Source organism: Crocodylus porosus, unplaced genomic scaffold (assembly GCF_001723895.1).
Source record: "Crocodylus porosus isolate Cpor-Errol unplaced genomic scaffold, CroPor_comp1, whole genome shotgun sequence".
Classification (NCBI taxonomy): Eukaryota; Metazoa; Chordata; order Crocodylia; family Crocodylidae; genus Crocodylus; species Crocodylus porosus.
This window is the reverse complement of record NW_017728906.1, coordinates 51,987,867-52,012,419: the sequence shown is the minus strand read 5'-3', so window position 1 is coordinate 52,012,419 and position 24,553 is coordinate 51,987,867. Positions and strand designations below refer to the sequence as shown.

The following is a 24,553-nucleotide window of genomic DNA, read 5'->3' as shown; positions in this document are numbered from 1 at the left end:
CCACCTGACTGTCTCAGAGTTAAGTCTACAATCCTCCAATTTTCTCATGAAGACATCATGGGATACTAGATCAAAGGCCTTTTGGAAGTTAAAGTATACAATGTCAACCTTCTCCCTCACGTCCAGGTGGCTAGTTACCTGGTCATAGAAGGAGATGAAGTTAGTAAGGCAAGACCTGCCTGCGACAAAGCCATGCCAGCTATCATTCAGAATCTTACCTTCTGTAAGCTTATTGCAAATAGATTCCTTGATAAACTTTTCTAGGATTTTCTCTTGGATAGAAATTAGGCTGACTGGCCTATAGTTACCCAGGTCCTCCCTCCTGCCTTTTTTGTGGATGGGCACAACATTGGTCCTCTTCCAGTTCTTGGGGACTTCTCCAGAATGCCACGAGTTGTGAAAGAGTTTTGCCAGGGGTTCCGCAAGGACTTTGGCTAGCTCCTTCAGCACTCTGGGACAAAGAACATCCAGTCCTGCTGAGTGGATACATCAAATTTTATTAATTGGTCAAACACTAATTCTATGGCAATAGTAGGAAGACGATTATTCTTACCGTGCTCATCCTCTACTCTACCTGGCTGAAAGTAGTCATTCAGGAATTCAGCTTTCTCCTGGGTGCTAGTAAGCACCTCTCCTGAGTTGTTGAGCAATGGCTCCACATGCCCATTTGTTTTCCACCTAAAGAAGGACTTCTTCTTGTCCTTAATTCCCATCGCTAATCTAAGTTCAGTCAGCACTTTAGCCTGTCTTATCTGTTCCCTGCAAATAGGCCATCGTGGAATAGTTTTCCTTGGAGTCCGACCCGAGCTTCCATCGTTTATAAGCCTCTTTTTATTTCTTAAGAGAACCATGATTCCCATGTTTAGCCAAGATGGCTTTCCAGCCCTTCTGTTACCTTTTCTCTACTTTTGATACACATTTTTCACCTTCTGTCCCTGGTCCCACAGCACTTGCCCTACTAGTGACCTAAGCTTGTTGAAATTTGCATTTTTGAAGTCCACGACTTCAATCCTGCTATCCAATTCGTCTGCTGTATGTCAGACAGTGAACATGATAGTTTCATGGTCGCTGCTGCCCAGATTTCCCTCTAAATTTTAGTCAGTCATGAGGTCATCTCCTTTGGCCAGGACCAAGTCTAACAGAGCATCACCTGTGGTTGGTCCACACACCTCCTGAGTGAGGAAGAGCTCCTCGATACAGGTCAAGAAGGATCATGACTACTCCAACTTGGCCAAGCATTCCTCCCAGGAAATGTCTGGATAATTAAAATTGCCCATGACAACCATGTCATGTGCACGTACAGCCTCAGTCAATTCTCGGGTGAACTTCAGATCGAGTTCTTCCCCCTGGTTTGGTGGTCTGTAGTATACACCTACAGTTAGGTCTCTCTCACTGTGCCCTCTCCCCGCCACCCACAACTTGACCCAGAGGAGTTCAAGCTGTCCATTTTTGGAGCTGATGTCAGCCTCAAAGGAGGTATACTACTCTTTCACATAGAGAGCAATACCTCTACCTTTCTTCCCCACCCAGTCCCTTCTATGCAGGATGTAGCCCTCAATAGCTACACTCCAGTCATGTTAGGAGTCTTGCCAGGTCTCCGTAATCCCTACTAGATCATAATGCATACTGGAGAGTAGGAGGGCTAGGTACTCCTACTTGTTCCCCCTGCTTCTGGCATTAGTATACAGGCACCTGAGTCCTCCTACTAAGGCTCACATCTTCCTGTCCCATTAATAGAGAACTACTCAGCTCCCACAAGAGTGGCTTTCCTAGTGTCCATATCTACAGGACACGTGTGAATTTGTGCATCCCCCATCCCCATTGCACTAAAGCACCTACTGCTTCCTGTGATTCCGAACTCACACAACTTCTAGATAGGAGCATGCCAAACTATACGAAAGCACAAAAAACTCATAGCTGACCATCAAAAAGTATTTTGTAGTTATGAGGATATAAATAAATCTACACTTCAGAAGAAAATGCATAGGTATCATATAGATATTCAGTTTCTCCTGGGAGAGTCACTGTTCTTTCAGGAGAAACTTCTAGTCTACAGATAGGCTGTTTATCCCCGTGTAAAAAATGGCCAATCGAGTGGAAAAATAACCTGGAAACAGCCAGGGTTAACTTACTGATCCCTGCCTCCCCTCTTCTCCAGGGAGACAGTGTGACTTACTGGACTCTGCTTCTTTAGCAGGGAGCAGAACACACCCACTTCACAATTCTCACATCATCCTGCAGGGAAACACAGGTTGACCTGGGCAGTCTGGATCAGCCAACCAGAGCTGTCCTATGCACCACTGCCATGTGTTGCCAAGCAGCCTAAGGAAGCCTGCAGAGCATACTGAGATGTGTACATAGGCCCTTCCCCCCATCTCCATCCCCTCTCTGGTCTGCACAGTGTCATCACTGCAATCTCTTTGCTCTTCAGGACCTCTCCATTCAAATGTCCAGGGAATTTTGTCTTCCATCAAACCTGAGAGAATTATCTATACAATTTGAATATATGTATGTAACCACAGGCCATGTAAAGACATTCAGGTTCTCCTAAGAGAATTTGTGTCTTCCAGGAAAAAAAACAGGGGTATACAGATATTCAGAACTTTTCTTCCAGCACAAAAAAGGCTGGTCCAGGAGAAAAATAACCTGGAAACAACCAGATTTAAAAGAAAATGTTTGTGTACATTATCTTCTAAAGGAAGATACAGCATAACACCCCAGCATGCCAGAGTGCTTTGTTCTTGGCTCCACCTCTCTGTGAGACAGTGTATCATGACTGATTCAGCTGAGCAGGGAACAGGATTTCCACACCCTCACAGTGCCATATTCAGCTGAAGCCTTGGTCAGCCAGTCAGGAGTGCCTTGGGCACTGCTTTCTCCTGGAAGGCTGAGGGAGACTGCAGAGCACAATGAGATTTGTGAACAGGGACCAGCACTGCATCAGCCCTGTAAGCTTTCTGTTCTTCATAGGTTCAGCATTCAAAATTCTGTTCAGGAAAGCAAACCTGGTCAAATTCTCCCAGATCACTTGAATACATGTACACAGCCATAAATAGAGACCACATGGAAACTAATACTAATTAGAATAGGGAGGAATCTGTTTTTCTATTAAAGTAAGGTCTGTTTGAAGTTCTTCCAAATGAAGACTTCAGAACTCTTTTGCAAAATATATTTTTAAAAAGAATCTGTTCAATATTAACATTAATTCATATTATTTCAATATAACTAATTTTGATGTAGACCTTTTTTAAGGTATACATTAACTTAAGTTTTGAAAGTTGTTTTAATTTAATAGACATTTTTTTTAAATGTCCAAATTAGACCTATTTACAATTTTGAAGCTACTTACATTTTGTTCAGAATGGAAAATTTTGACAAATGAAACCAAAACTGCTCGCAGAAAAGGTTCAATGGATTGACATTTTTGCGAAGTTTAACTAAAAAATTCTCTCCTGGCTCAAATACTTGTTTCCTACAATGATTACTTGAAAAAGGAATGCTTCTAGTAGGAGAATACAGATCAATACAGCTTCAAAGTGAAAATGCGTGTATGTAAATTTATCTGATCTGAAAGCCGAGATACTACAACTGTATGTACTATTCAAGTAAAATAGTCTGTTATTAATGAGAGTATACAGTTTTAAATGCTTGTCACTAAGTGATCACTAAAAGAAATAACTAGCTCAGCTAAAGAACATAGCCCTTCATAATGGTCTCCTGCAGTGTCTGGAGGGGATAATAAAATAGGGCAGATTTTGAATGTGTGATATGTATGCTCTGTCCTCGTTGACATAAAATAGATGTTTAAAGAGCATTGTGACTTTAATCCAATACATGCTGAAGTTAATGAAAGCTTTTTCATTGACACCAATGGCATGTGCTGCTAAGCCACTGGAGCACTATAGGGCTACTTCTAGGTACAGTATTTTTTAGCAAAATGTCTATATTTTTTCGTATTGGACTGTAGGAATTTTCATTTAGGGACTAAATACTGCTGTCTTTCTTGTAGCAAAATTACCATTTTTCAGAATCTCAGAATCATCTAAAAAGGTGTTTACAGGAGACATACTTTGAAAGGGTACACTGTTTTAAAATTAGTCAAAGTATTGATATTATGAAAACAGAGTTTAGAAAAAATGTATTGCATATAGACTAAGCTATGGAGAATATTTGTGATCTTCTCTCTGGACTACTGAAATATACTCTATACATGTGCAGCTTTTTCACCATTTTGCAGCCTCACTTTACAGACACCATATCGAACAGATCCCATCATAACCTCTACAAAGCTGCCATCATGTGTGCTCAAGTCCTATTCCACAAGAGGACACATCCCACAGCACAACTTCAAATGCCTTTCTCCCCTTGCCATCTTATATTAATATAAAAAGAAATTTGGCAGGGTTGCCCCAACATGGTATGTAGAACTCCATTTTCCTCCATTCTACCAGGAGCCTAGCTCCTCCACCACTGCCATAAACTAAACAAGATCAGGAAACCTTTCCTCTTTCCACCTCATTTTAAGTTGGTTGGTTGGTTGGCTTTGGTTTTATTCAGTTTTTTTTCTTGGTGCCCACTATGGTCAAATAGGACAAGTAACAATGTGAATACCTGTCCAATACAAATCATTTCAAGGTAAAATAAACAGTGTCTGGAAAGATTATTAGACAGCTACATACAACATGCTACAAAGAGCCGCCTCACAAAGTTATAAAAGCAAGCAACTATCTTGTGCTGATAAATGCAGATCTGCTGTCAATAAGCACTTTACCACCCAAATTTATTGCAGACCCATTTGTCTTGGCTGAAGGAAATCATAGAAAACAGCTTGATTGACACCAGAGGCCTATTACTGACTTGCTTTGTGCCTTCACAAACTTAGTTCACCATGGACGAAGACAAATCAGGAGTAGTTCATTCCCAGGCTGTAGTGTAGCTCAGCTGAAACAATCATCTGAAAATATCTTCTTAACAAGTGATGCCAAAACCAAAACTAACTTTGACATCCTGCTGATCTAATAACCTTAGGGACACCAAACTTCCCAGGGAAACAGAGAGATGCTATCTGCACTGCATTATGCACACAACAGAAAGCAGTGTTAGGAAAATCATCCAGCCAAAATTATCCTGCTTATAGCTGATCAGGACTTGACTGCAATAAGATTATAGAAACTTGGCCTGGTTTAGTTTTAATTTCCTTCAGCAAGGCTGTCCTTTCAGTGTAGAACTCAAGGCTTTTGTTTGAATGACACTAACTTTTGGACTGGGCTTCTCTGTCTAGCCAAATGTTTTCCTCAATAGGAAAACATAAGACCAATTTTATTGAAGGGCTCAGACATGGCTCAATTCCTTCCCTTGGGCCTCCTCCCTTTTGGATCAACCTTCCTTAAACCCCTCCAATAGCATTATCATTCCCAAATTAACATTTCCTTCCCAACATATGAAAATTAAAATACTTTTAGATGTATTTTCAGAAACTGAATATTACTCTAGTATTATCAGAAATATATTTTCATTCCCCAATGCTCATCACAGACGCAAATTTCACAGTGTCCTAGGAGACATAGGCATCCACATAGCCACAGACCTGTAATAAAATTGGAAGCTCTTATTCAAACTGTTCTCCTTGGAATGCCCATAGATAATCCCTTGACTAACAGTCACAGCTAGCCAAAACTCAGTGGAACTGTAGACATAAGAATCTCCAGCCTTATTCTAATCAAATTATGTCCTCCTCCAGAGAAATGTGAATTTTCTGCATAACAAGTTAAACGCCAAAATTATTTGGTAAATCATATAAATTACTAAGCAGTCCAATAATCAGTAAAATACTAGAACCATTTGTTGGCTTCCACAATAGATAATTTGGCATCCTCTCCTTTGTTGCCCCTAGCACACAACATGTAGCAGGACAAGTGGAAAAGAATAAAACTTGTGTGGATGTTATCATTTGGTGTCCAAGGAAATGTTAATCATTAAGTATAAACATTATTGACAGTTGCATACATAATTTTGGAAGGGGGCATGTTGATGATTAGTTATTACTAAGCAATTAAACTAAATAAAAATAAATAAATATTTTTACACAAAAGTGTTGAAGTCTACATCCTGTAGATTTAAAAGACAGAAAAGCTGTTGATACAGTTGTTTTTATTAAATGTATCAGAAAGGTATTTTTATTCCCTTTTCTTCTCATCTACTTCTCCCCCACTTTTCTCCTATTTTCTCCTGTTTTCCTTTTCATTTTGGCTTGAGAAATGGGAAACAAAAGCACAAAAACCCCCAAGGACGTGTACATTAACAACACTTTTTAAAACTGAATTTAAAAAAAAAATCATTTTTTAAAGCTACAGAATGAATATAATTTTAAAATTTTCTATGACCATTTTTTCTTCATTTTGCAGCCAGCCAGCCCTGCTAGTGATATTGTGGGTAGTTTTTACAAGATGACTTGACCAATATTTGTAATCCTGTAATTCAAAGACGAGATGAAAAATGATATATCTTTGCAAACCTATTAAGTATGGTTATTCACTTATGCTATGACTTAAGGAATAGATGATCACTAGGTGACAGATCCATCATTGACTGTGTGGAGGATTCATTTCTTATCTCTCCAAAAGGTTTTTATATGGGCTTGTGGAAATGACTGGCCACGTGACAATTTATGTATAATCAGGTTTATTTTTTGTTGTCTACTGTAAATGGAAACAGAGAGGGAGTGGTTGTAAGCCTTCTCCCAAATTATATTTGGTCTTCAGCAATCAGCCTTCCCTTTTTATAAGGCTGTGACCTAGGTCACAAAATACTTAGATGCAGGAGTTGAGGTAGATGTCATCTACCTAGACTTTAAGAAGGCCTTCAATATGGTATCGCATTCTGTTCTTGTAAATAAACTACCGGGCTGTGATGTAGATGATTACACAGTCAGGTGGGTGGCAAATTGGCTTAGGGGTCGCACCCAGAGAGTGGGGGTGGATGGGTCTATATCAACCTGGAAAAATGTGAGCAGTGGAATCCTGCAAGGCTTGGTCCTTAAGACCAGAGCTATTCAATGTCTTCATCAGTGACTTGGATGAGGGTGTAGAGAGCACCTTGTCTACGTCTGCAGATAATACCAAATTATGGGGCAAAGTTAACACAGCAAATGGTAGGGAGTGGATCTAGGTAGTTCTGGACAGGTTGGAAAAATGGGCAGAATGAAATAGGATGCAATTCAACAAAGACAAGTGAAAACTGCTGCCCCTGGACAAAAAGAACCACCAACACACTTACAGGCTGGGGGATGACTTTCTCAGCAGCACAGCAGCAGAAAGGGAAAGATGAACATAAGTCATCAATGTGATGAAGTGAAGTCATGAATGTGATCAACAAGGTTAACTGCACTTTATCCTGCATTAACAGATGCATGACAAACAGGTCCAGGGAGGTGATGCTTCCCCTCTATGTGGCACTGGTCAGGCTGCAGTTGGAGTACTGCATCCAGTTTTGGGCGCTGCACTTCAAGAGGGATGCAGAGAATCATGACAGTGTTCAGAGGAGGCCACTCATATGGTCAGAGGTCTGCAGGCAAGGCCCTACGAGGAGAGACTGAGGGACCTAGATCTCTTCATCCTTTGCAAGAGAAGGCTGAGAGGTGATCTTGTGGCTGCCTATAAATTCATCAGGGGAAGGGAGCAGGGAATAGGAGATGCTCTATTTAATAGGCCACCCCCTGGAATAACTAGAAACAATGACCACAAATTGATGGAGAGCAGATTTAGGTTGGACATTAGAAAGAACTTCTACACAGAAAGGGTTGCCAGAATCTAGAATGGGCTTCCAAAGGAGGTAGTGCTCTCCCCTACCTTGGGGATCTTCAAGAGGAGACTGGACAAGCACCTGGCTAGGGTCATCTGACTCCAGCGCACTTTCCTGCTCAGGGCAGGGGGTCAGACTCGATGACCTACTGAGGTTCCTTCTGATCCTAACATCTATGAATCTATGACTGCTATTTTACCTGGCGTGCAAATCATCGGACAAAAGTCTGAACCCTAATGGAAAATATTAGCCGCTACCAGGAAAAATATTCTGCAATTGTCCTTTAGGTGCTTTGGTTAAATAGGAAAGTCCAGTCATTTTAGCAGCAAAAAAATGCCTTGTATGTCAGCAGGTATTTTAAAGCAAAACAAAGGACATGATTCCTAAAAAATTATGATGCTTTCTTATCAGGTTTTAAATTAAAGGTCATAGGAAGTAGATAAAGCACTGTGCAACATTTAGGCTGACAGCCTAGGAATTAGCATATCAGTGAATATGCTAATAGTATTTTAGAAGCAATGTACATATATATTTTAAAATATACATTTATAATGCTAAGAAACAAGTCAGATACCTTTTAAGTTCTGAATTCTTTCCCTGCATTAATTCAACATAAAGCATAGCAATATGAACTCCAATAAGTTATACTTTTCTTGTTGTATCAAATGAGTTTAAAAGTAGGTATTGATGCTACCTACTTGCACTATTTTTTAAAAACCATACAGTTATAAACACAATTTTTCTTTCCCATTAGACCAGACATCCATTTGTCATCTTCAAATTCAGAGGTTCTTTGGACTTATTTAGTAAATAGCTATCATGCTGCTCTGTCTTCTGGCATTTACAAGAACCACATATGAAAGGAAATAACCTTATTCAATAATAGTAAATCTGCAGCCTAATTGGAAGTGCAACAGCACTCCCACCTCTGAGATTTTTTTTTAATAAGATTTTGGCAAGGATGGCTGAGGATGCTCATAATCTGATCACAGTCTTCATGAGTTATGATTGTCCCTACAATTAGCCATAAAGACTGAATGTTTCCTTCCCATAAAACTTTATTCCATGCAACATAACAAATTAGTTTGTTACACAGGTTCAAAGATGCTGGATAGGCACTTACCAAAAGCAAGTTAATAAAGGAAAGCAGATTAATAGAAAGGAAATAAACCGCTGCTTTACTACAAACATAGTTAAGGAAAGAAGTAACTGTTTTGTTTTGTTTTGTTTGCTGCTAAAGACAAAGTTTATATTTATAAATGAAGTTGATAATTAAGTTCTAATATTTAAACAGAATAGGTTTTATGCATTCTTCTGCTTCATGCAACTTTATAAAGGAAAAGGAGCATTGTGTTTTTTAATCCCAATCAAAGTTAGTGTTAGTTTGTGCATTGCTTCATAAAGGACATTTGCAAAACCAGAATTCCTGACCCAATACAGAACATATTTCTATCTGGGATAAAAAATGTTATCCCACTAGCATTTGGTGCAACATAAAACCATTATAATATAATTAGGCAGACCAAAGACAAGCTGCTAGGAAAACAAAAATTAAAGAATGAGAACTTGATACCACTTTGGTAATAGATGTGGTTCCAAGGGCTTATGATCGAACCATGCTACTAAGATTAAAAAACTGCACCATGCCCAAACACAGCAGGTCTCAACCCAAGTGTGTTCTCTAGGCTCTCCGTATTACAAATTAGGATAAGCAAATGGTCTCTACAGTGTAGGTTTCAACAAGAATTAAACCATTGAAATGATTAAAATTAAAAAATAGTTGTCTTGTATTCAGCCAAAGAAGGTGAGCACACACTCTGACTTCCAGAACAATATACAGATTTATTTAAAACTGGAACCAGAAAAATGGATTTACAGTAAAAAATAAAAAAATCTGATGATAGCTAATAGCAGACTTTGAATCTAATTAGATAAAACAAAAACAAATAACATGTTTTATGTCATTATGTCAATTCAAGGTATAGGTTTTGATGTATAAGTAGGGTAAGTATACATCCCAGTTTATCTGGGACAGTCCTGGATTTTGGAAGCTGGCTCCGAGCCTAGGCACACATTAAAATGAGTGTAAGGAATACAGTGCACTGCTCCAGGAAGTGGCCAAGCAGGCTGCCTGTAGCAGCATGCTGTTCCACCTCTGCCTCTCCCTGCAGCATGCTGCTGATTTGGGAGGAAGGAAGGAGGAAGGACAGTGTCTCATATTTCTGACTGGGATAGATGGTCACCCTAATCATCACAGTCTCTGAAGTCAGCTGTCAGCAATCTCCTGCAACCATTAGGAGGTCATTCTCATGACTCACCCCTCAGCTTTGAAACTCCCTTTCTCTTGAGTTCCACCAGAGCACGAGCTTGGACATCTTGCAGAAGAACTTTGAGACCTTTCTATGTGGGCATGTGCTTAACATACAAAGCTAGGATGAGTTATTGGTTAGGGGGTTGTGTTCAATATTGATGATATAAATTCCCTTGTAAGTGGTTTTGTTTTCATGTTCATCCTCTTGTTTTTTAAATGTGTTTAGCTTGTTCTGTAGTCTTATTGTATGCCACCGTGATCCTTTGTTGGGAACTCAAAAAATAAAATGCACTTTTTAAAACAATTAAAAATATTTACAAATTGTTTTAAAAGAGTTTAACTCAAAAATAATATGGTCTCTCTATTTCTTCTTGGAGAAGGAGTTCCATTAACTTTTAATGGATATAAATACTTAAAATATTTATTACTGGAAATACTGAAAACATATTATGAAACATGAAAAAGGCTTTCTCTGCCATTTTACATAAAGTTTGTGCTGTGTTTTTTATTAAATATGAAATGAGAATAATGAACATACATTTTAGAAAGTGGTGGTCAGGGTTATAATACTGATTTATACTATGTCAGCTATAAAAGGAAAATAAAATAATATGCAGTTTCATCACATTTCACTAATTGTACAAATTGGTAGCAATGGGCAAGCTCAAAACTTAAAGAGTCTGTTTCATCTAGTTATCTTGTCTCCTAATGTCTGGGTACCTCTGCTTCAAATCTGGCTTTACTGAAAAATCAATAATAATTTTAAAGAATTAATAAAATATACATTCTATCATCATAAAAGGTTTGGCCAGGGTTAGTGCATATGGTTCAAATTAAATTTTCTCACACTGACTTGTCTCAGCCCAAGTAACAAGTTTGTTTCTGGGGGAACAGTTATGTAAAAATACTTGCTTTAAGAAAATTCAAGTGGCATTTTTTCAGAAAGAATATTCTTGAAAAAAAAAAATCAAGAAAGACTGCTAATTTGAAATTCTAAAAATTGTGCATCATTTCTTTTGGTATGCTGTTAAAACTAAATAAGTACATTTTAAAAAGTGGTGTTGTTTTGCATAATATATTTTATATGGGAAGATTGTGCCTTAGCTCATATGGCCATACATAATAGGGAAGGAAGAGCTAGGCATATGTACCCACACACATGGTACTGCTGCCATTGCCATTATAATGAAATGGACTGAAATGAGTCATAACTGCAAGAACAATAGGACAGAAGAACTATATGCCTAAGTAATTGGTGGAATTTCTTTTGCTGGAAGTTTTCATGAAGAGACAAGATAAGCATCTGTTTGGCATGGGTTAGGAAGAGTGAATCCTACATCCATGCAGGGAGTCTGACTAGATAATGCTTGGAATCCCTTTCCACCAAATTATTCCATGATTCTGAAGTTAATTTCTTTCCAGATCATCCTTGTATTGAATAGTAGGGTCTGAGCTGGAAAAGCAGAATTTTCTTTTAAACTTAAACCTGGCAACTGAAATCCTCAGCAAGTTGTTAGGTGGCAGAAAAACTTAGGAGACTATTTGCATAAGGGTAGACAGACAGACAGATTGAAATTGGGCAACCTCTGGGTTTAAACCCTCCATTCAGGGCACCAGACAGCACAGAGAGATTGGAATCTTCATCATAATTGATAGAAAAAGATGTAGCCTTCATCTGGCTTATGAAAATTGTCTAGGAAAACAAAAGTAATTTCTGATTACTCAAATGGCTCTTAGCAGTCTTCAGACTACAGATACTTTTTCCTGAAAGTGTTAATTGTTCACGCAAACACAGGACCTGAATTTTGTACCTTTCCCTCACACTGAATCTTAACTAAACCCTCTCCTGACTCATTGGCTAGGGACAGACATTCCAAAAGCCTGAGCCTGAATTGATTCAATCTTTGCAGGTTAGTCCAACCTGCAAAGCTTGAACCTATTTGGAGGTGGATAGAAATTTCCTTTTCATTCCAGAAATGCAGGCATATGCCTGTAGTGGCTCAGGCTAGAAGCCGGTGGGCATTAGAGCTGCTCTTCCTTCCCTTCTAGAGTGTTAGCTGAGGGGTGGCATGGCCAGGCCGTGGCAGGACACACTAATTAGGGAGGGGTTTAACCCTCCACACTGGTCTGCATCATCTCAGGCTTCTCTCCTTCTACCCCTGCCCTCTCCTCCCCTCCCCACACTTACTGCTCAAGGGGTGGGAGTGTTGCCAGCCCCCAGCCCCAGGCTAGCACTCTGAGGCAAAGTGGGGCTTTGCCATGCATGCATCTGTTGATGATACTGAGTTTTTCAATCTCCCTCTCCCTGTCTGCAAACCTGACAGGGCTGCAAAACAAGTGTTTATCAGCCCATCAGCAAAACAAAACCCTTTCTCATTAGTTCAAACTCTTCTTAAACAGTTTTTTTCAAAAAGGGACATTACTAGCTGATTTGTTGAGTAGCTCCAAAAAACCCTAAGCAGATACTGCTCTGTCTGCCTTTGTCCTGTCTGCCTTACACAGACACATCTCAGAATTAGCTAGCATACCACATTCCTAGGGTTCATGGTGGTTGGGGTCCACACTGTGGCAGATGGGAGGGAGGGAGTGGCAAATCCCTGCTTGAGCAGCAAGCAGGGAGGGATACCAAAAAGACCTTGCTGTGCCTGCAGTCTCCCCGCAAGCTCTGGCTAGGGAGTAGAGGGGCAGGGCTAGTCTGTTCTCTGAAGCAGAGAGCACAGTCTAGCCCAGCCCAGCTCAGGGCTGCAAAGCATCTGGGATGCTGGGGGACTCTGGTTTAACTTAAACTAGGAAGGGGTTTAGGACAGACATTACATACACCAGATTGACCCAAATCAGTTAAGTTTGATACTACATTCAACCAGATTTATCTTAAACCATTTTCAGCCATTTTGAACCTGGTTTGTGTGTGCTGAAATTCTGTTCTGTTACAGGTTTAAACCAGTTTCTGATCACTGGTTTATGTGTAATGTCTGCCCCTAGCCATTGCTTTTAAAGGGGGGCGGGGAGAGAAAGAAAAAGTGCTACTGTACTTGAAAACATTAGACGATACCCATACTTTCTTTCAAAGGTGTAGATCAGAGGTTGGCAACCTACAGCCTAAAGGCCTTGCTGGTCAGCAAGGGCACCGGATCCAACCATGTACAGTGGCTTCAGTGGTGTTTGGTAGCATGGGACTTTCCCTGTGCTGTGGTTGGGAGAAAGAGGCTCATAGGCGATTTTCTCAATCCATGGTAGGGGGAAGCAAAAGACAGGAGCTTCCTTGTGCCATGGTAGGAAAAGCAGTGACATATAGATCCTATTGCTATGGACCAACTAAATTGTAATTGCATTGTTTTCATGGAAACTGTGAATTTTCGCAGGCTCCATGAAAACAGTGGGCTCAGAGATTTTGGTGGACTTGCTGCAAAAAAAATTCCCCCCAAAACTTACTGAAAATAAAACACTGGCTTCCTACAGGGAGCCAGCAGTCTTCATGGTGCAGCAGCCTGGCTGTTCAGCCCACTGAGGGGGGAGAAGGAGGCCACTGCCCCTCACCACTGACTGGCTATAAGAGCTGCCTGTCATTCAGCCCTACCCCTCTCCACCAATCACTGGCAAGGGGTGAAGCCACATGACAGACAGCCCTAAGAACCAATCAGCAGTGAGGGGCAGGGCCACTGGGGCTCCTCCAACGAGAGGCATAGGGGTGCACAACATGCACAGCCCATGTAAATGGTACCTGGTCCTCGGATCTGCGTGCAAAATCAACTGGCCACCCCCCTGAGTTAGGTAGTCCCCTACCTATCGCCCATTAGCCTCTGAGGTGAGATCTGGAAAGGTTGTCAAAGACTGCTCTAAATTACTAATTTGCAAACCTGGGTCCTGGGTATGACTGTAAACTGGACTGCATCTGATTGGAGGGCCTGGTGGCAAGATCCTGGGGCTACTTGTGGCAGGATAGCTCCTACAAAATACCACAACGTCGCAACCTTGTGGGTACTTCTTGGTTGGAGAAAAGCTAAAGGATATCACCCTGACAGAAATGTACCCTCTCTGAGTCATTAGGCAGTCAGCAGCAGTTCTTATCTGTTGCTCTGTAGCAGAAGATGCAACCATCGAGTCAGTGAATGTCTAGATGTGGATTGGCGTACACACCGAAGGTCTTGATAACAAGGATCCAGAGAATGGGCAGTTGCCTATTAAAACTGTTTGACTGCATGTCTAATATTTTGTAATAAGGTTGCATATTTTAACATGTCTATCTACCCATGTTTCATGAACATTTCAAAACAGCAATAACAGTGCCATAATCATCCAGTGCAGGGCTGTCCAACTTTGGAGTGCCCAGGGGCTGGCAGGCCCACCACAGCCACACATGGCTCCCCATCCCATCCCATCATGGGAGTGCTTCTGTGCTGTGCAAGGTCCCTGAGTCCCCTGGAAACCACAGCTGCAAGTTTTTTCAGCCTACCGGACTGTGCCACTCTTTCCTGCCCCCAAGAGAAGGGGCAGGGAGCAGAAACTGGAGAAAGGAGGGAGCCCAGACACTCTAGCAGCCACAACTGGAGTGATGGGGGGGAGCTGCAACCAGACTGGGAGCCTGTGGGCCACTGTTTAACCCCCTGGGAGCTTCATGCAACCCGCGGGCAGCCGGCTGAGCAGCTCCAGTCCAGGAAATATGCAATGGCAATTTCTTTTAATGGACCAGCTGTATGGTTAAGAGCGGCATTAGGCAAGCTGTCAGGCACAAAATGCCTTTGCTCAGGTCTGGCAGAAATCATAGCAAGGTATCACTGTAAAGTTCAGTTCAGAATGGCATATGGTTTTGTAGGCAACAACCTATTTCATCAGATGTTATAACAGATATAGTAGGCAGCCACCCATGAAAGCTGATGCCGTTCTGGTTGAGTTGGTCGTTAACGTGCCACCCTGCCCTGCCTAATTCAGACTAACAGCTAATTATCTTCCTTTGCTCAGGTCTGAGAAAGAAGCATATACAGCCTAAGATCAAAGCTGGATAAAACTTGTGCTTCATTTATTTAAATGAAAGTGGTCAGTAAAGAGGAGACATGGACAGTAAACCTGTGGAGCAAACAGAAGTAGCTACATGCCAAGCAAAGAATATTAGAGATAAAAAAAACCTGATGACATAAAAGACCAAAAGAGAGGTAGTTAGGCCATTTAAAGGGGATGATAGCTGTAGAGAGATAGCAGAGTGTACAGGCAAGTTGTCATGAGCCATAACCTCATTTTGTGAATCAAACTCAAAGGTTTTTGGTATGCAATAAAGTTATGATTTTTTTGTTCCTGGGCCAGTGATACAAGTAAGCTAAATTGCTGCAACTTTAACCTGAATAATACAAAATTACAATTGTGGTGGGTTTGCTATTCTTGTAGCTACAGCATCAGGCAGACATGACAGTTGCATCATAACAGCTTATATCTGTGTTATTTGATATTGATACAACTGCTGCATCTGTCTATAACCTGAACTTTATCACTTAGGAACTAGCTGAAGACTTCAGCTGTTAAGCTTAAATTCCATATCATCCGTCCAACTGTTCTTAGAATTAGACAAAATTCAGCTGTGCAATAATGATTCAGAAATGAAAATAAATGTCAATTTGCAAGCACAAGCCTTATTAATCCTGAAGACAGCTTGCTGAAATATTGTTCCTTCAGCTTCCTTTCATCACCAACCTTTAATGACGCATCTGCCAGATAAGTAAAAACTGAGTAAGGAGTTTTGAATGAAATGCACAGGCTCTCTCAGAACTGGTAGACACTTCATCAAGAAGAATCCAGCCACATGAATCAGCCTATATGTTAACAGAAGATGACTATTACTAGAGGGACTTATGTTCCAACAAAATCAGTATAAAAGAGACATGATCCCAATAGCAGATGAGAATACTAATTGGCTGCTGTTTTTTTCCAGGGCCTTCAAGTTTGCGTTCACCTATAAGTTATTGTCTGCATCAACACTGAGTATGACTATAATTTAACAAGCATTTAGAAGTGTAATATTGTTCAATGAGTTGTGCAGAACTCAGCTGTGGTCACAGAAGTGCTAATAAATAAAATGTAATTCACCAAGCAGATAATCTAAGAGCAGCAGCAGATTATCTCTGCCAAAGCAGCTAGATCTTCAGCTAGGAAATTAGCCACCCAACCATGCCTCGTTTGCAGATCACCAGAGATGGTGTTAGAGATTTCTCACAAGAATGACAAAGTTATTGTTTTCTACAGGTAACAAATGCATTGATCATAACACTTAATGATTTTTAAGCCCTTGACTAACAGATACATGTGTCTTTTTCTGAATCCTGGGAGCAGGCAGGGAAGAGTGTTCAAAATAAAAGACCATTAAGGATTTGTTGGCTTTATTCTAGTTGTTCAATAAGACCCAGGAAATATTACTTCATAAATCCAAGGCTGCTAACAGTTAAGATCCAATTCTTTTTCTGTGGGAGACATCTAGGATCAGATTTTACTCCATCTATCAAGCACATACATGAAGCAGCATAGAAACACAGCAAAGCACCTGGGCCTGGGGGCAGAGGAAACTACTGCGATCACATGGCTGACAACAGAAACCAATTGCCACCTCTCTTTCCCAGGTTGGTCCCTGCATATGTGGAATTCACTATGTTTCTATTCCACCTTGTTCAAGTCCTTGAAAATTGTTAAGGGGGGAGGGGGTGGGAGGGCAGATCTTTCTCCTTTTCACTGATTTTCTGTGTCTCAATCTTCAGTATCAAATGACCGTGTTAATGTAGATTCATTCATGTTTTTTTAAGCAATTCAAACAGGGTGGAATAGAATGGCACTTAACTGCCAAAGTCCACTCACATACCCAATAGATGGCATACAATCTGGCCGTATTTGTTTTGTTTCTCTCTCACTCGCATAGAGTATGAATTTTTGCATTTTTAAAAATGTCCTCATCATCTCTAGACCACGCACAAAATTGTTCAAAATAATACCAGTTTAGATGGTCACCATAAATACCAAGATACTCAGAAATCCACTTCTAAACAGAACTTATTGAGTGATTGACATTACCCTGTTAGTGCAAAAACTTGACACAATGCATGAGTTTTGCTTTGTGATGTACAAGTCAACTGTTTTAATTGTTTTAATTAATTTAAAAAATATAACCAAAAGTTCTCCATTCAGACAACTGTGCCTCCAGATTTAGCAAAAGTTAGGAAGAGCTATTCCTGTGTCTAGGATTTCCAAGACTGGGGGCATGGCTCACTTGCAATACAAAGAGTGGCTACTACCCCCTCAAAGCCTGTGTTACCTCAAGGTTGTGCTTCTGCTATCTATAAGAGTTTCCATATCTGTTATTCATTATAGAGGCTGGGATCTTCAGTTGAGATTATATGCAACCAGAGGATTATATTCCCTCAATACCACTATTTCAAAATTTTATTCAGGAAGATTTAACAAAGGTTAACACAAAACAAACAAGAAATAAAACCAACAGTTCAATATTCTTCTATCTGGTCAACGAAGGGAAAGATATAAATAATCTGCAACATGTTACCATCCTGGTGTCTACATATCAGCACTAATTTAATACATTTGGGCAAAGTCTTTGTTTTACCATCCCATCAATGCCCATTCCTTTGGGTGACATCTCTAACGATGCTAGCACTTGGAGACATCATCGTTTGTGAATATGAATGTTATGATTATTTGTACTGAGTATTGTGGTAGCATGAAAAGGGACTAAGGGCCATTTCTAGACACTATAGAAACATAGCGTTTCTCCTGAAAAACATGATTACAAAGAACTTCATTATCTGACTTCCCCTTTCAGTCTAAGCATTTGATGAGACAAGAATGCCATACTAGAAAGATTAATATAGACAATTTTCTCCTAGGATAGTCGCACAAATTGTGGCTTTCATTTAATGAGTTTCTAGTCCTTTGCCTGTCTTTCTGTATGCTCAGGTAAAGAACGTGGGGATGATTCTTAGCATTATTTCAGTCAACTCTTGATTTCTATTTATATGAACAAATCTACTGACTCTTTTTCAAGTTTCCTTAGAAAAAGAGGCAACGGAACCCCTTATTTTGTCAGGGTGTGTAAAAATAATCCAAAGAAACTAAATATTTCTAAATATTTTAGAACATTTATTTGATTTTCACTTGATTCTGGGTCTATGATTTCAAAATGCTCCACTGTCAATCACACTTTCTTTTTTCATTAAAAAGAACTTTATAAAAAGTGAAGCGTATCCATTCTCTCTTCCTGTAAAAGCATTTGGCTATCTTTTTTTGTGGACAAAGAGAATTTGATTTTGAGAGGGGAAAACATACAGAAGATAGCCTCAATATTTTTCCATTGCTTCCAGAATAGTAAAGTATTATATACGAACTTTCTGTTGACACGGCCTTTTGGTCATAGCTTCCCCAGAAGCTACTTCATGTATGGTAGCACATGTACTATTTTCCACTGTGGTTTGATGCTGCTGGCAGTTCTATTTGCAACTGTTCATCTAGGTCAGAGCTACTCAACCCAAATCCATGAGCCAGATCTGGCCTTCAGCATTGTCTCATCCAATCTGGGATGTCCTGACTCTGTGCACTATGTCAGTCATGTAGGGTGGTGTATGCAGTATGTGGTGGTGGGGCAGAGACAGTATGGGGCTTCAAGGGTCCATTCCTGGCATGTAGGGAAGCCTGGGGCCCAATCTGGCCCATGGACTGGCTCCTGTTGCTCATCTGGCCCACGAGGACAAAACTGTAGGCACCACAAATCTAGACTGTTACTCAGTAACGAGGAAGAGAAATAAATATAATATTTACATTTACTTGCATTTTATCAGTTAGATGCACCCCACAACACAGACCAGGTGAAAATGTAACCTGTTCCATCCATAGTTTTGATCATAGTTATGTATTAATTTAAACATTAAAAAAAGATTAAATTTAAAATAAATTGAAGTGGGGGGCCTGTCCTAGAATGCTTATGGTTAATTCCATTTCTCATTTGTTCAAGAAGATAATAATTGCTGTAGTTAGCACTTACTAAATATGACAGGATGCTGTTTCTTCTGCTGCTGCATAAGTATATAGCATAAGGAGGGATAAATATGTCTAATTATTTTGGATAGTGTTTTTGAGTTGAATGTATCTTTAGCTGTTTATTATAATTGCTCACCAGGAACTTAATTGATACTTAAGTAGTACATAAGATTTTTTTTTTGGACTGTTTTTCTATACAACACATTTTTCATGAGATTTCTAGATAATTTGATCAGAACACAATAATGCCTATCTTCACAGTGATTTTCATTATGTTTCTGTGACTCAACTAAAAAGTAAAACTTTAAGCTAATTAGATGAAAGAAACATTAACTTAAATGAACAAAAAATAGCCTCCTGGCAAAGGCAGGCTAAATTAAAAGTTTTGACTATATCTGAACTGAGCAATATACTCAATGCCTACTGCTAATGCTCAATGGCCACTGATACTATAAAGAGGATCAATGTATTCTTTGCAAACATAAAAATAGATCACAAACTTCTGCTGGCACTTCTGGTAAAAAACAAAACAAAATGGATGCACAGTACATTTGGCAACTGATACAGGAAGAGAGTTTGTCAACAGAATAATCAGAAGGAAGAAGTTAAAATAAAAAAATGCAGTTTAAATTTTCTTTAGATCTAAGATTAGCATAACAGCCCTTATGACAAGTGAATCTAAATACTTGCAGACCTTTTAAACAAATTCATATGGGCGAGCCCCTTTTGCCTAGGCAAAAACGTGCTCACCTCAATAAAGTACCCCTACTGAGCTTCTGTATATGATGTCCTTGGGTGATTAAAATGCATTTGTTTTTCCATAGGTACATGCAAAAGTGATCTGAATATTACCTAAAGTAGTGGCATCCCCGATACTTTATGTATGTATGACAAATTTCATATTCATTTGTACTAAATTATCCCTAATAAAATGTTTCCATGGAAGGTACCCATGAAATGTGATTGTAGTTTAGCAATCAGTACACAGTACTCATTGTTACTTGGAGAACCAGATTTTTGTGTATCTACTACTGAATGGGAAACAAGGGCCCCATCCAAAGCTAACTGAAATCAGTGTAGCAGAAACCGTCCGAACTCTGACCTTTTCATTTTTGTTTTGTGCATATTCAAGATTCACCATATATGAGTACCAAAGATGTAACTAACAACAGAATGAGCAAGAATGCCAGCTGAGTCCACAATATCATGCCAGCTAAGTAACAACAAACTAAAATGAAATGAATTGTTCTGGACAGCACAGAATATTTTACTCACTCTAATAAACAACTTCTTGTGTTTTCTGTTTCATAGGCACCAGATAATTGCACTTATTCTGTCTATATCTGTTCAGGTAATATAAAAAGAAAGGTGTGCTGTACTGATCCCATAATAGTAGTAGATTATAAGGTGATATATATCTTAGTTTTATTGGCTAGAAAAGGAGGTGTACAGACAGGATGTTCTGAAAAGCATCAGAGAGCATAGATGGCCTCATTCAGGTTTTGCTCACAGAGCTGAGTGGATGCTATTTACAAGCTTCCTGTCCTGATTCAGTTTGTTATTTGCTTGATACATTGCTCCTCACAGTATAAGAGCTGGAGAGGAAGTTGGAGGAATGCTATTCCAATAATGATTGAACTGCACTGTTTTAAAAGCAGATCATTTGATTTACCTTTTGAATAGATGTGTTCCCTTAATCAGCTACTTATTAAACCGTGTTAGGCATGCCATATTCAAAACTGGAAGCTAACATGTTAGGGCAGCACATGTTCTCACCTGTTTTGAGGTATCATGAAAATAGTCTGCTCTCTAGCTTGATCAATAACAAGAAACAATCAGATCAACTTTATTGTTGGAACTGCATATTTTATGAACTGTGACAAATTAGTTATAACTCACTTGCTCTAAACTTTTCTTCTGAGATTGCACAAGTACTGAGAGATAAACTCAGCAATGTCAACAAGCTCAGTGGCATAGTTCAAGCTGTGAAGGTTCAATAAATAGGTCCGTAAACATTGCAAATCAACACAGCTTTTGATGAAATGTCAGGCAAGACAGAGCTTAGCTATATTCAGCTCAGCTTGAACTCATAAACCATTAACTGGCCTCCATACTTTCCAGAGAAATCGGTCTTATGAATAACACACAAATATAGACATGAAAAAAGGTTTTTTTCCCCTTTAAAAAGGTTAATAAAAGGCAGTTAATAATGAGAAATAGCATATAGTCTGCCCAGTACAAATGAGAGACTAGATTTACACACAAGGTAATAATACTTCTTTACAGTGCTTTAAACTGTGTCAACCTTTACTATACACCTCCAAATCAGAGAAAAAGGAAAAAGACAAGATAAAATAATACTACCTTTGAAAAAGACCTGTTTAAAACACAAAGAGAACTTAAAAAACACATTTTTTTACTCAATAAGAGGGATCCTTAATATTATTCATGCTTCAGAGAAAACACTTTACTATACTTCTGTCACCTCTTTGTGGGAAAGATATGAAAGGACTTACTTAAGTTCTGTTTCAATAGAAAAGTAAGTTATATGCATATGAACAGACATCTTTATGCATTTTTAAAAATGAGTTCTATTACACTGTATATGTTACCTCAGTCTCAATATTTATTTCCAGATGTATTGAAATATTTGAAGAAAGTATAGTTATCCCACAAAATCGATCTTTTGCAGGCTAAAATTTCAAGTGATTATCCTAGACTGCCTGCAAGGTTATTTTCTCCTAGTGGCCCAGTTTTCAAGCTAATGTGTAATAAAGTAGAGTAATTCATTTGACCATAACCAAATTTGTTCGTAGTGAACTTTAAACTTTTCTGTTTTATCAAAGGCCTCAACTTAAAAAGAATCATCAATTCTTTCTATGTACAGTACTATTTATGCTGAATATATTTATATAATCCATTTCCTGATTAATCTATTATCTGTAACCTAATCAGGTTCATAAATAGTGCATGAAAAGATAAATACTTTGCATTCAAACAACTGACATTCTCAAAGGAAATTTCTGAAGCAGCTAAAAAAGTTACACAAGATGCAGGTGCCAAACAAAAACCATCCCAGTGTTATGCATTGTTCTCAATAGTACAGTTTTGCTTTAACTTAGAAAATTCTTTTACACTTAAGTTTCACAAAAAATTACCTAAGTAAACACATAGTGCAGTAGTATTCCAAGGTATCCCAAGAGGCAGCAGCTGACCTAATGTTGCGTTTAGACTGTTGTTAATGTTCATTCTCCTGAATATTTATCTACAGCTTTTACTCACCAGATGAATCATCAGACATTTCCAATACTGCAGTGTCTTGCTACCTTCATAGGAAAGCTTTTTGTTGATTTCCCTGTTGGTACTTCTCTCTAACACATTCTACTAAGTACAAAAAAACCTGGAGGGAGACTGAGAGCCAAGTGCAGGTAATGCAAGCACATAATCTCTGCCCAGCATTATAGATACAGAAAGCAGCATAATCCTTTTAGAAGCTCTCTGGAGTGTAATGTCCAATTCTGCTGTCCTAAATAATAGTGAGGTACTCCCCATGAATATATATCCAGCGTGTGATAGAAACCCTCCCCTTTCATAGCAATGGTTCCTTCCTAGACATCCACACACACACACACACACACACACACACACACACACACACACACACACACACACACACACACACACACACCCCAATCTATCTGATTATGTTCTCTTCTAATCAGTAATCTTAGTTTCCTCAGCATTAGCTGGACCGCCTATTTCATACATGATTTCTGTATGGCAGCCTACAGCAGAAAAGCAATAGTGCTGTGTAGGAACTAGGGCAATGGATTCACATTTTGAAAGCTCTTGTACTTTTAGCTACACTTCATCCAAACAATGTAATACAGTGGTATATATGAATACATGTGAAAAAAATATAATGTCTCCTCCTTTTACAGTCTTCTTGGACATACATTTTAACTCCCTGGGAAATCCTACCTGGTGACTTAGTATTTATTTTTATACAGGTTAAGCCTTCCAAATGTTAGTCCCTAAAATCTATAAATCTATTTTAACCTTCAGGGCTAAGTACAAACAGCCAAAAAGCCTGAGGCTGAATCAATTCAGCCTTCATGAGTTAGTTTAAGCTGTGCAGACTGCAGTGATAAGCAAGTGAACAAACATTCACTTTTGATTCCAGAAAGGCAGCCACATGCCTGCAGTGGCTCAGGCCAGAGGCCAGAGGGTGCTAGAGCATGCCTCCCTGTTCAGCTGGAGCAGACAGCTTAGGCCAAGGTTAGCCCTCCCACCCTGCAAAGCAGGTGCAATGCGTCTTGGGATGCTGGGGGACTGAGTTAACCTAAATCTGGAAGGGATCTGGGACAGAAGTTCAATAAACCAATTTAACCTAAATCAGTTTAGTCTGTTACTACATCCATCCAGGTTCACCTTAAATCAGTTTTGGTCATTTTGAAAGTGGTCTGTGTGCACTAAACTTCTGTTGTATTCATATTTTACCCAATTTCTAATCACTTATATTGCTTTATGTGTAATGTCTGTCCCTAGCCCAGGAAACATAGCTGTATTTATATATCCACATTGTGTTCTTTCTGGTCTTTAGGTGTCTCCCAGAAAAGGAAAAAGAAATCAAGTTACTGATTTCTTTTCCTCACTTTTTCTTTTTCTATATGGGACAAATTTTGCACCAACACCATTTAAAAATGACTAGATGTCCTTCACACAATTTTACATAACAGTCTGTCCTGGAAGGTCTTTCTTGGCAAGAGTAACAATACAGAAAACACCAACCCAAAGAAACCAACAAAAAAATGTTAATCCTTTGTAAAACAGTCTTTAATCCAACCTGGAAAATAAGATAACAAAACTCAGTCCTCTTCTCTAATAAGACAGTAGTTTAAATCTAATATGTTGATTCCAAAAAGAATGGACTAAACATTTGTTTTATAAATGAAGAACATTTGTATCGTTAGTTTTAAAGGTTCATAAACATCAGTATTTTGATTTATTGAGATTCATTTAGTCGGTTTTTGAAAAAACAGATTAAGTCTTTAGACCAGGCCTCAGAACCAGTGATAGTGGGCCAGGTCCTTGTCCTTATTGTAATAGTTTATTTTACTTTGACAATACGAAGAAGCTAGAAAACCCCAAACTATCTGAGAATCTTCCTAACAGGTAGAGAATGGCAGGAAATGTTCCATCTTCTCCTTCTCCCAGCATAGAAGGCAACCTCAGGTCTAGAAATGAGGAAGCATAACCAGCATCCTCTTGAATCCTTTGGTTGCTAGAACAGCTTCTTCTAGACTTCTGTAGACAAGCAGAAATTACAGCAGATCTCACCCCACTTTGTACTCTGTACTGCACACAGCTTGACCAGTCTGTCATGAAAGGGAACAAGACCCAACTTTGACAGACTTAATA

The 24,553-nt window shown here is 39.2% G+C and overlaps 1 protein-coding gene across 4 annotated transcripts in view; it reads right to left on the bottom strand.

The window, feature by feature from the left end:
* Positions 1-24,553, bottom strand: part of DMD (dystrophin) — a 1,922,593-nt gene that overhangs the window by 1,736,741 nt on the left and 161,299 nt on the right. Inside the window, exon 1 of one of the 4 annotated variants that reach the window (XM_019529124.1) lies at positions 22,415-22,638. The exons of the other annotated variants lie outside the window; for them this stretch is intronic. Coding sequence (XP_019384669.1) covers positions 22,415-22,433 — 19 coding nt within the window. The 5' untranslated portion in view covers positions 22,434-22,638. Of the gene's footprint in view, positions 1-22,414; positions 22,639-24,553 lie in introns of those variants that run through there. 4 annotated transcript variants of the gene reach the window in all.